Consider the following 13538-nt stretch of genomic DNA (forward strand, 5'->3'; position numbering starts at 1 on the left):
TTTCTAATACAACCTGTGTTAGTCTGTGTCTTTTATTGGGAGAATTGAGACCATTAATACTGAGTTATCAAAGAGCTGTATTTATTGATTTGTTATTTTGTTGTAATGGTATGGATTTCCCCCTTCTCTGTTATTTACTGGAATTATTTATTCCTTGTGTTCTCTTGAATGTAGTTAACTTTTTCAAGCCAAAATTTTCCTTCTAGTGACTTCTGTAGAGATGGATTTGTAGATAAATCCTGCTCAAATTTGTTTTCTAACCATGGGATGTTTTTCTTTTTTCATCTATTGTGATTGACAGTTTTGCTGGATATAGCAGTCTGAGCTGGCATCTGTGGTCTCTTGAGTTTGTTAGAGCATCTGTTCAGGCCCTTCTGGAATTCAGTTTCCTTTGAAAAGCCAGGTGTTATTTTAATGTGACTGCCTTTATATGTAATTTTGTCTTTCTTGCTTTTATAATATCCTTTCTTTGTTTTGAACATTGAATATTTTAGCTGTTATGTGTTGTAGAAAATATTTTTTCTCTTCCTGTCTATGTGGTGTTCATTTGTACCTTGATAGGCAATTTTTACTGTAGATTGAAGAAACTATTTTTCAAAACTATATTCTGTGCTTTCGACCTGCGTTTCTTCTCTTTTTTCTATCCCTATTTATAGGTTTTGTCTTTTTTATAGTGTCCCAGATTTCCTGCATGTTTAGTGCCTGGATTTTTTTTTTTTTGATTTAGCGTTTTCTTTGATTGCAATATCTTTTTCTTCTACCTTGTCTCCAGAACCTGAAATTCGCTCTTCCATGCCTTGTAATATGTTGATGAGCTTATCTCTGAGATTTTTGTTTGACATTCTAAGGTTTTCATTTCCATTTTTATTTCAATTTGGGTTTTCTTTAGTGTTTCTATTTCTTTGTTAAATATACTTTCATGTCTTGGAATATTTTCATTATTTCATTCAGCAGTTTGTGTTTTCATGATCTTCATTAAGGCATTTATTCATATTCTTTTTGAAGTCCTTGAACATATTTGTAATTGCTATTTCAAACTCCTTGTCTTGTGCTTCAAATAAATTGCTTTTCTCCCAGCCTATTGCAATAGGGTTGCTGTATTCTTGAAGACACATGTTGGCTTGGTTGTTCATGTTTGTATTTTTGTGTGCTGGAATCTATGTTCCTGGAGTTATGATAACTGAGGTGTTTCTTGATGTGTAGGTATCTGGTCTTGTCTTTGTCGGGTGGGTGTTCTGTTTGGTTGTCATTGCCCACTCTGGATCCTAGGCAAATGTGATGACTGCCTGTGTGGTAGCTGCTAGAGAGTGTTTCTTCAGGTCTTTAAGTCACACAAAGGAATGGAGATGGGCTAGAAATCAAGACTGAGAGGAGCATCAAGAAAGTGTTTGTGGAATCCTGGGTGCACACCAAGAGGCAGAATCCCCAGGGGAAGGAAATGGAGTGGGAAGTGGGGCTCCTGGAGGAGACAGCAGGATTAAAAGGAATTCTGGAGCTTCTGGAGTGAAATAGCCGGTGATTGTTTTTTTCCTCTCTCTCTCTCTCTCTCTCTCTCTCTCTCTCTCTCTCTCTCTCTCTCTCTCTCTCTCTCTCTCTCTCTTTTGAGATAGGGCATCTCTGTAGCTTTGGAGCCTGTCCTGGAACTAGCTCTGTAGACCAGGCTGCTCTCGAACTCACAGAGACCTGCCTGCCTCTGCCTCCCGAGTGCTGGAATTATAGGCATGTGCCATCACCACCTGGCTCTAGCTGGTGATTTTTAAATAGAGAACTTTTATGATATCTTGGTATTAGCTGGTGATAAAGATGATTTTTTTGGTAATGATGCAAAAATCGTCATCCTTGATTAAAAGTGCTCTTTAACAGGCCCAAATAGAACTTCTTTGTTAACAATCAAAGAGCTCATCCTTATTCCAGAGGTGACATGCATCTCATGGAGACCACACAGAGCATTTGGGAAAGAACTAGATTTCAATGCTTTGGTCTCTTAGAGCTAAATGAACAAGTAATTGAGAAGAAGTGGCCAGAAGTATTTGGAGGGTGGAGGAATTTTCTAGAAAGGTAGTGAGCACAGCTGAAAGGATGAACTCTAAGTTTGGGCCTTGAAGGTATAACTAGGAAACATAAGTGTTCTTTCCCTGAAAGTTGGGGTTTCGCTCATACTTGCCAAGTTTACAGGCTAGAAAGTCCCAGAAGTAGCCTGTGGTATCAGAGGGAAAAACCTGACTTGGGAAGTATTTGTACTTCCTTTAGGAGTCAAGCTTTTCTAGGCCCTAGCAACCAAGAAGGACTCTCAGTGGAGGAGCTTCTGAAGCAACCGAACCACAGGAAGTAAGGCACACTGAGCAGGCAGGCTCCCCTCAGGTGCGCAGCCTGCGGGGAGTCACAAGTAAACCTTTCCATCCCCTCTAACCTGCTATGCAGACGTCGAATCTACTGGGTTTTCTTAAAGGCACCACACATGGGTGAGTTTATTCTGGAAATTTAGAAACTGGTATCCTTAAAAAAATCGACTCTCAATAAAATAGGAAATATTTATGATATTTTGAAATGAGCTTCTTGTAAACATTTGATTTTTTTTTAAAAAAAATCACTTGATTCAAGCTAGGCTTTATTATGCAAATCAAATGGAAATTTTAGTGTTTATCCTGTGAGTTTGTGCTGTGTTAATTTAGCTATCTCATGCACCAAATTGCCAATCTCCACTTTGATAAATATACATATATATCTCAAAAGACTTTCGAACATATGGAAGTGCTTTTATGAATTATGCTTATATCAGATTAAAAGTGATTTTCACATTAAGATGGTTTAGGATTAGGTTTGGTTATGAGCATCCAAACCCAGAAATCAACAAGGGCTGTTCACATAAGGTTTTATTGCCTCGTGTAAAAATCTCGGGATAGAAGACCAGAGCTAGTATGGAAGTTTCACAGATGCTCACAGAGATCTAGCCTCATAACTTTCTGCTCTGCATTCCTTGGGTAAGATCCAGAATGACTGCTGGAAACCCATTACAATTAGCAGGAACAGGAATATAGGAGATTGTCCCAGGAAGCTGTATAAAAGATTTCCACTAATGCTCCATAGTGCAGTGCATACATTGTCTACGTGTGAAGGGAGGCTGGGAAATGTAGTCCAGCATGCTCAGAGTCCAGCTGAAATGAGAGAGTCTTCTGTTGAAGGGGAGGAAGCAAGACCTAGTATCAGTGGGTGACATTTGCCTCACTTACACGGAGACTTTGAGTCGGCTCTGTGGCCAGACAGCATCTTTACCTCTTTCTGTACCACTTGCTGTATTCTGACTCTGGTACAGAGTTGAAAACTTTCCATGTCTGGAAATACCTTCACTTCATACAGCCTTCAGAGGGTTGGGAAAGGAAGCAAAATGATGGCTTCTAACTTAACCCCCACTCCAAGAGACATTTAAATATGTCTTCTTTTTGTTGCAATATACAAGACCTGATCTAGTTTTCCTTGCTCCTGATTTGTGAGCAGGAAAATCCAAGAAGGAGAAAAAAAAAAGAACAAAGATAATGGGGAATGGATTAGAACAGAGAAAGTGATGTGGGGAGGCCATGTGAGTCAGGAGCTTGTGGCTTGTGGTCTTCTGAGATCAGTGATCAGAATAGCCGAGATTCTAGAGAGCCATGGCCTAGATCAGGGGACCATGACCAGAGACACTGGTTAAAATGCCTTGAATTGCTACAGCAGAGCCTGTGCTAACAGCAAACTGTCCTGAAGCCTTTGGCCATAGATGTGATAATCCTGCAGTGGAAGACTTCAGGTTTCCTACGTTCTCCCACTCTTTTTAAAAATTATTTTTATAAACATATTCTTTGGGGTATAATGTATTCTGGAGTTTGACAGGCTGTCTTGGGAAATCTAGTCTTCTGGGATAGGAAAGTATCTATTTTCTTGGTGATAAATTCTGCTTCTCTGTTTTGGATTTCCAAAATCCTGATATCTAAGTTTGTATGGTAATAATAGTGAATCCTAAGCTCACCACAGTCTTCCAGCTCTTGAGAACAAGAACTTCCATTCCTAGGGTCCTCTAGATGTTACCTACCATGCTTCTGCCCATGGTCTAAGTAGATCTTATAATTTTCAGATGATCCCTCATGGTAATAATTGAGAATCCACTGAATTATCCTTTGGTAGAGAATGGACAGCACAGAATACGGTGACATTGGTCTTTGAAGACCTGGAAAACCTTTAGGGTTTTCTTAGGGAAATTAAAAAGTACACCAATCCTGAAAGGGTTAAAAGAGGGGCAACTGGGAAGAATTAGTACCTAATTGAATGATCACTTCCCATTTTATGGGAGAAATGAATTGATTATTATTTCCCAACCACATACAGGAATTGCTAATTTGGATACTTATGGGGAGATAGTCAATAGCTACGAGCTTTTTTTTTTTAAGTTTGAAACGTCAGCTGGAATCAGTAATTAAAATTAGAATATGCTTTAGTAGGGAAATGTTTTAGTGCCTGACCTTGCTGGTGATTAATTAATTTTTCTTGCATGTGGCTTCTATTTCTCCAGAGGTGGATATCAGAAACACATGAACAGATGTCCCAAGCTTTTTTAAACAGAGACTTGGTGCAAAGTAAGAAAAAGGCCTTAGTAAACGATGAAACAACATGCCCCGGGATTCTGGAAAGGTACTCATTGTCTCTTCTGCTTGTAGAACGCACAGTTTCAGGAAGGGTTTATATTCACCAGAAAGAGGCAAGTAGTCCCAGCCGTGTGCCAAGGACTGAGTCACAAATGTTCTGGTTTCTGCTGACTCGCTACGCTGTTTGCCAAAGGATTCTCCACCCGCCATCATTTACCATTGAAGGTTTTCCTTACCCAAGGTTCAACTAAAACTCACATTTTATCGATATCGTTTTCTGGCTCAGGGTTCTTACTGTTTGGGTTTGAACCTTGCTTCTACAATTTACTTATAAAAGTTATTTGGCATCTATGATCTTGTTTGAACACATGTCAAATGGAAGTAATTTAAATGCTTACTTCAGAGGGTTGTTCTGAAGTTTAGGAGAAATAAAGTATGAAACACACCTAGAAGTATTGCTTGTCAGTTGGAATTAGGTAAGTTGTCATTGACTAAGATTAGTTGCTCTGCTGGTCTTGCAGTCTGGGTATTGTTAAGTCTGATTTATAAGAGACTGCAGGTATTTCATTGTATGTATTTCTCCAGAAAGAGTCAGAGTGAGTGCTTGAGGGTAGCATCTATATGTAGATACACCTGCTGTCCTACATTATGCAGAGTGCCCCTCCAGAGAAGTACGTAGAATAATCTTTGTTTTACATTGTAATTATTGGAAAACACAATCAAAGTAATAACAAAAATATTAAACCTCTTGTTGGTTTATTTTAGTTTTCAAAGTATATAAATATCACAAACTTTAAAAAAAATTTTTTTAAAGTCATCAGTTCCAAATTAGTTCTGAATGGTTTTAAAATGTCAAATGTGGAAGTCTGGTGTGTTTCTTAAAAGATACTGTCTTGCTTACAGGGATCCAGAATTGCCTCCAACGGGCTTTCGGGATGTTTTTACGGGATGCCCACCAGATCAGAGAAATCCGTAAGTTGTCCCTAAACTTCTGCTGATTGTACAAGATGTTGAATCAACAGCTTGTCTACTGGGGTGAAGGATGTTCCAAGGTCAACAAAATGTCCTTTACATTTATGGACTTTCCTAACAACAGACTTTTCTCTGTAAAGAGGCATAGTAACAGTTAACAAAAATGACAATCATAACTATAATGACACCAACAAATAAAACCGCACTTATTCATGTATCGTCCTATTCTCTAACAGCCATTTGCAGTCTTTAAACGATGACAGGATGGCACATGCTTACATTGCCAGCGCTTGGGATGCTGTGGTGTGGGTGTTGCGGATCCCAGGCCAGCTTGGGTTACATAGTGAGACCTTCTTCCCAAACAAACCAAACAAACATACACTGCAAAAAAAAAAAAAAAAAAGAAAAAAATCAATTCGTAGGAAGCTGATGAAACCGTTCATGGCCAGAGCTGATAATTGAGTCCCGTGCACACGCACTTCAAGCTGAGGTAATAAAAGATGATCGGTGTTGCTGCTGCAGCTCTCCCACTGCGAACACGTACCCTTTTCACAGTCGCTACGTGTTGTCCTTTGCTAACTTCCATGCTATTTGTCCGTCTCATTAAAATTGCTGCCTATATGTAGAGCTGGAGAGGTCTCTTGTTTTTAAGTGCAAGAGAGTCATGGCTTGCCTTTGACTGGATGGAAATCCCCACATGAAGGAAGCTTCATTCAGGCAAGAGTTACAAAGTAATTGGTGGTTAAATTAACAGTACCTGAACCTTGATGTCTTTAAACAAAGACACTCAAAGTAAGGTTGTGTGTTGATCAAATGTAACCAGAGACTTGTGGGTACTTCATTCACACCTGCGATCTTGGCAGTTATGAGATGAGGCTGAGGCAGGAGGATAACGTGTTTGAGGCCTTCTGGGCTAGACAGTAGGGCTCTTTCTCTGACAATATGGGAACAAACCTAAACCAAAGGACATCGGAGTACGGGAGGCTTGCAGGAATCTAGCCTCCCATTTCCTCCCATCTCTTGTGATGGGTCAGTATTTGCTAACTGGGTGTTTGTGGCAGTGTCCCAGAATGTGGCAGTGAACAAGGCAAATCGACAGTTCAGCAAGCAAGACATGGACATTTTTATGGGTAAAGAAATGTATTTATCTAAGGTTAGCAAGAATTGTCATTGCAAAAATAATTCTGACCCAATCATTTTTCTAAAATAAGATGCCATGTTCATAATGTATAAATAAGTGGAAGTGTACTCATGATCGAATCACGGCATTCAGAGTGTCCGGTGACATATTACAGGGCTCACTATGGTAACCGATGTGGGCCTCGTGTCCACTCTGCTGGATGCTTTCCTCTACAGACTTGCTTGAAGTCAGGAGCATTTCATGGCTTATTTCTCCCTTTCTGTGCTCTAGTCTGCAAAACCTTCATTTGGGGATGGAGTTGCCTGTATGGGCCTTCTGATTTTCTTGGCCTTTTCTCTCTCTCTTACTTTGTTTTGTTTTGTAGCATCTTCTTTCCTTTCTTTTGAATTTACCTTTGTTACCTGAGTTCACACCCACGGGATATTTTTCGTCTGCATCTAGAATATGCATAACTATTTTTCATTGTTTCCTCATGCATATATTCTGCTTTCTCCAAGGTGCTTTTTTTTTTTTATTTCCCGTTTTTCACTTGATAGATAGAGTTGTCTGTCTATCCTGAAGGCATGTTTCTAGACTGGTAATCAGTCTTTGACATTTATAGACTTGATCAATGGTGAGACTCAAAGCCTGTGAGACTTTCTGACCTGGAGCTTCCCTAGAGGGGACCATGCACGTCGTTCTCTCAAAGCAGCAGCATCGTCAGATTCTTAATAGAGGCTCCCAGTCTTCCACACCCCAGTCTTGCAGATGAAGGTTGAAAGGCCTTTGTTGTTGAAGACCAGGGCAATCAATCATGTTGGGACATCATTACCAAGTCTACGTTGGAGCATCTCTTGCTTGTGTTGTTGACCAAGGCCTTTTTTTACCCTTTACCGCCAGTGAGTCTCTCACTAAGGAGGGGTGAGGCAGTTGCTAGGAAGTGGGAGACTTGGGAGGGAGGCAACAATTAAAATTTCACCACTAAGCAAATATTTTCTCTCAGCTCCTTTTGCTGGCTCCAGGATAGCTTTTCCACCATTCCTCTTCTTTCGAGGTCTTGAAGGTTATTTCTCCTTTCTCTCCTTTCTGTGTTCTTGTGGGCTCTAATTTCTAAAATATTCTAAAAGTAAAGTTTTTAAAAGTATTTTTTTTTATTTTTTGAGATTATAATTGCATTATTTCTCCCTTCCCCTTCTGCCCTCCAAACCTTCCTATATACCTCTCCTTGTTCTTTTTCAAATTCATGGCCTCTTTTTTCATTAATTTTGTAATATGTGTGTATACATATATGTGTGTGCATATACACATATTTATACATACATTTATGTATTTAAGAATATATATGAAGTTTTAATGGAGTCTTCGAGGAAGCAGGATTAATGTGCATGCCCAATTCTGAAGTCATGCAGTCTCTCCTGAAAGGTCATCTTCTCCTGAAGATCTTACCTGTACCCCCATTCCCATGACCTGGTTAGGTCCCTCCTTTTGGATATCCACAGCACTGTGCACGTCTTTTGTCTAAACATCACTCATCTTTGTGTGTAATGGTTTGGATCACCATCTTCCTCACTGAGTTCCATGCTCTGAGGAGCAAGGCTGCCACATCTCCATCTGCTATGGGTTCTGGCACGTGGAGAGCCTGATACGCTGTAGCTGTAGCATAGTTATGTCATCAACAAACTATTTCTAACGGTCAACAGCAAATTATGAGGGAAGAGGAATGCCACATTCCTATCTTATTTGATTTAGAGATTTGAGGCATGTAGACACAAATGTTTTAGATTTTAGCTTTTGAAGACAAGTCTTTTAGAAATCAGCACTTACTAGTTTGAATTGAAAGAACTGCTTGCTTGTGTAATTTGATTTGTGAGTATGAGCAAGGAAATAAACATATGGGCAACTCCATCCCTCTTCAACTAATTCCATATGTAATTCTTCCTTTCAGTGAATGTATATTAATTACAGGAGGCCACACGGTAGAATCCTGCGGTAGCCTGAAATCTACTCTCTTGAATATTAAAACTTCTTTCGCTGTTTGCTGCTGTACAGCTGTGGAAGCTAAATGTCAACTTAAAAAGGCAATGAATAAAAATGAGTTTGCTCAATGGACCAAAATAATGTGCTTCAGCTTATAAAAGGAAAGCTGTATTCATAATGGAAATTTAAGCTTCATGTTATCTCTTAAGAAAAAAAATTAGAAAGTGGATATAGCCTTACTATTTAGGGTCCATTGTTACCTTAATTTCTAGATAGCATCATTTATGCCGTAATGGTGTTGGACTGTCTACTTCATTTTCTCATAACTCAGCCCATGGCTGCTACATCACTTTGCACAATATGAAGAGAACACTATTTATTCATAAGCTGGTAACACATACCGCAGTGAAACATTGAATATAAGGACAACTACAATATTTCATGCCACGGTCTTGATGATACCGATTTTAACTATGAAAAGAGGCTCCATTGGCTAATGTCTTCTTCACATGCTATGGACTAAGGAAAAGGGGGGAACTGCACTAGAGAAATACAGTGTCTAGTCTTGATCTGTCAATTTGATGGCATCTGAAGTCAACTAAAATAAACTGCAAAACTCTCCTGTGAGAGATTTTCTTGATCAGATTATTTGAAGCAGGAAGAGCCATACTAAAATGTGAATATCTCCTGCAAGTGGCTGCCCTGTATTGAGGTGAGAACCAGTTTCTATAGGGTGTCAATGTAAACCAAAACCCAGCCTCTCTCTAGGAATCCTCCAGACTTTCCGCTCCATATTGGGACCACCGGGACATCCAGCCTCAGGTACTGAACAACTACCTGATTCTCACCGTCTCCAGTGTGACATAGCCTTTGGTGAAATACCCAGATCACATTCTGTAGGATATTAATAACTCCCCCTTTAACAGACATATTCATTCTGTCAGTTCTGTTGTTTAGAGAACCCCGAGTAATACAAGAAAGTAATACATGAAAGCAGATGGAGATTAAAATTTATATCAAAGACATAAACCTGAAATGACATTTACAGACGTGGAGACTGAATTAGCTAGTGTTTCCCTTGAGATCCAGCATTTTCTTTCTTACCAGTGTTTCCCAAGGCATTGGCCATGGTTGGTGATAGGAGTGTTGAAAATCAAAGATACTCAACAGTCTCTTAGAAACCCACAGTGATCTTTTGCTTCAGGTAGCTGAGACACATCTTGATATATATCACTGTTACTCCATGTATGCAGAAGAGACTGATGAGAGGCACAGTTCCCTAAGACACATAGGGAAGAGGATGGGAGCACGTATCTACGAAGATACTAATTTAAGTTTTTCTTTGCCTTCCCACTTCATTAGCAAGCCTCTAAAGCAAGTTTAACTTAATTTAGATAAACTATTTATGAGGCATGAGAAACTAACTTGTAAGTGGATCCTTGATTATCTGATTATCTAATACGAACTCATTTTATGTGAAGGTCTTAGTTATCAGAAGCCGTATGTGTGTGTTTACATACACATACATATCTACATACACAAAACTGTGTGTGGTATTGTAATGAGGCTATAGGAGAAATCAGGGCTCCCTCCCTCCCTCCCTCTCCCTCTCTCCCTCCCTCCCTTCCTCCCTCCCTTCCTATTTTTTATGGAGTGAGAAGCATGTCCACGGGAGCTAGTGCTGGGTAGAGAAATACCCAAGGAAGACTTTGGACAAGGTCAGCTCTGAGTCCTACATCTTGCCAGTGCTATCAAATTTCACTGCCTCCTGTAGTAGTGACTGGTGCATATTTGTTGAAATTTTATTATAAATGTGTCTTGTTTTCAGAATGCAGATGAAAAAAAAAGTGTATTGGTCACTGGGTAGCTTTTGACACTAATAATCATTCTTTCTTAGAGCGAGTACAATTTGGGCAAATAGGAAACCTGGGACCTACTTCTGGGCTGCCCACCACTGACGAGGTGACCTTGCTCTTGGCTAATAATCCTCCCTCGCTTCCATCTGGAGCAGGAGGGGTTGAACCAAATGATCTGTAACATCCTTTTCCTGTGCTAATTAATGGCTATAAGGGGAAAGGTGTCTAAATGGGCAAATTAAATGAGACCAAAAGGTAGCGGAGGCAGTTAAGTATCCGCTGTTGGCAGAGAGCTCCTCTCTCTGCCTGTGAAGTGGTCTCTTCACGGTAGCAGTAGCAAGTTCAGGCCAGAGTTTAACTGCTCCCTGTTCGCTCCTCTCATGGGGCAGCCGGCATTTCTAAAACCTGCCACACTCTGCAGAGCCAAAAGGGACGGCATATAAATCACAAGAGTGCTTTTGTTTTCTTTGTCTTTCCCCTCTGCCAGTCCTAGGCAAGGCATTTCTTTTCTTTTCTACTTACTGTGATGACTTGTCTCTTGGTGAAATACCATCTAGTTGCTGAACGTATTTCAAGAAGGAAAACACTGTAGAAAAATGTCCCTGTGAGGATGTGGAGTAAATAATAATAAACTGTGACAAGAAGCGGGCTGGGGGAAAGACCACGGAATAGAAAGGAAATAGATCTGAACTCCGTTCTCGTCTCCATCTGCTATAGAACTGTTCACTTTAATGTGTCTAGGCTTGCCTCCATTAGTTGTAATGCAGCTAGGCCATGTGATGGCCAGGCTCATTCTGTCCATTTCCCCCCCCTCCCCACCAGCCCAGGTGTTGGTCACCCGGTCCAGACTTGGACATTTGGAGAACATGCTGTGAAGTAAATGGAGTTTGGGGGCAATGCCTGTTTCAAATCAGCCACTTTGTCATCTCTGATCATTTGTTGGCATGAAGGGGCTCAGCTGGAGTTTCTGTTCCACGTGATGTCAGAACCACAATGCTATCCGAGCCAGCTCACTTCCGCTCTTGGTAGTTATTCCTCTTCTTGTGTAAGAACTCAACCGGAGATGTCAATACAGTATGCTGTCATGACTGCTCTATGCATCTTTAGTTTCACTGTAGATCAGCTGGAGTCTAAGAATCAGAAAGCAGAAACTGCCAGTTTTCTTCAGGTCTGTACTGGAAAGTGTGGGATCTCACTTCTGCTCCCTGTTTGTCATGGCTATGACATAGCCAGCCCAGCTGCAGAAAGGAATCAAAGAACTTCTGCCTCTTCCTGACACCTGCAGAGAGAGGCAGGATTACTACAGCCACCAGGCAGGCTGGCAACCTCAAGAGGTAATCAAGGAAGCCTAACTTGATCATTCCTGATCGCCTCACTGAGCAGGTCTGGAAACCCAATAAGCTCAACTTTGTTGATGGAACTTGAAAAGCTACCGTAATGGACTTGGATGGAGAAGATAAATTGGGGGACAAAGGGCAGAATGAATCAGTCATTGGTCAACTGTTATCTCAAACCCCGAGAGCCAAGAGACAGTATCACACGCTTTGACCTAAATTTTGTTATCAAATTATGTTAATTGCCATGCAGTGATAGCCAATGGGACATGCATGGTATTACTAGGCACTAAAACAATCCTCGCCAAGGCACACAGCCCAAATTCCAGATCAGATCAGGACTTGTACCACTACCCAAATATTGCTATTAGGAAAAGCATCCCGCTGATCTGTCAGCAGCATCCATCAGCTAAGCAGGGGCACACTATCTACAGGAGCAGTGTGAAGAGAAATAGCAGTTAGCTGCCTCTGAACGCATTTCAGCAAATTCAGCCAACTAGAAAGGCACCAAGAAACACACTCCAGGCTGAGAAGGATGTTAGCATGATCCTTGTCTCGCAGGGGAAAATGTCAAGCTAGAGTCTATATGCATGTCTGAATAATCAGTATCCCCATTTGTTTAAAAATGAAAATTTTCATTTGAAGATTCGAAGCTTGGCGCGCACAAAGATCAATTTTATATGCTAATTTGACTAGGCCCATGGATACCCAGAGAGTTAGTAAAACACCATTTCTGTGTATGCAGGTGGGGATGTCTATGAAAGAAATTAGCATTTGAATTAAACCTAGTAAGGCTGTTCCGACCCATGTTGAGTGTGTGCCCTTCAGTTCATGAACAGCCCCAACAGAACAAAAGCAGAAGGATCAGATCTGTTCTCCTAGATCTATTAGGATGTCATGGTCTCCCATCCTCGGATGCCAGAGCTCCTTGTTCTCAGGACTTTGGATTCTGAACTTATATTCCATCCCTACCCCAAGTTCACCTGTCTGCTTATGGGTTATACCATCAGCTTCCCTGTATCTGAATTGCATCAATGGCTTTTCTGGTTCTGTGTCTTGCAGAGAGCAGGTTGTAGACTTCTTGTCCTCCATGTCAGCCAATTCCTGAAATAAATCATCCTCATACAAAAACAGTGGCCCTGGGCTCAGGGCCTGCCCTGCCTAAATATAGCAATTATTATTTCCATGTTTACAAAAATAAAGTGATGTACAACAAACTATATATCAAAATTCTAGTTGTTCTATCATTCTTCTAAATACTAAAACATCTCAGACAATAAGTTTTGGTGTGAATAGATTTTATCAAGTTATTTATTTATTTATTTATTTATTTATTTGTGTGTGTGTGGTGGGTGTGCTCACAAGCCATGGGATGTTTGTGGACGTCTAGTGACAACCTTGGGAAATCAGTTTCCTCTTTCCATTAAGTGCATCCTGGGGATTGAACTCAAATTGTCAGATTAGGAGGCAGGTGTCTTTACTTGCTGAGTCATCTCACCAAATATAAACGTCTTAGCTCAAATCCTGGCCTGCTATTAAGTACCAGCTGTGGGACTTCGGACTATTACTTTAGTCCCTGTGCATATATTTCACCCTATAGAGAATGTAAATGATGAAATCAATTCAGAACGCTCTTAAGAGTAATGAATTATCATATACAAGG

General features: G+C 40.4%; 1 protein-coding gene across 1 annotated transcript in view; it reads left to right on the forward strand.

Annotated features, from left to right (window-relative positions):
- Positions 1–13538, forward strand: part of Cfap95 (cilia and flagella associated protein 95) — an 86498-nt gene that overhangs the window by 47001 nt on the left and 25959 nt on the right. The window contains exons 3-4 of the mRNA XM_057779424.1: positions 4544–4662; positions 5520–5588. Coding sequence (XP_057635407.1) covers positions 4544–4662; positions 5520–5588 — 188 coding nt within the window. The remainder of the gene's footprint in view (positions 1–4543; positions 4663–5519; positions 5589–13538) is intronic.

Source organism: Chionomys nivalis, chromosome 8 (assembly GCF_950005125.1).
Source record: "Chionomys nivalis chromosome 8, mChiNiv1.1, whole genome shotgun sequence".
Classification (NCBI taxonomy): domain Eukaryota; kingdom Metazoa; phylum Chordata; class Mammalia; order Rodentia; family Cricetidae; genus Chionomys; species Chionomys nivalis.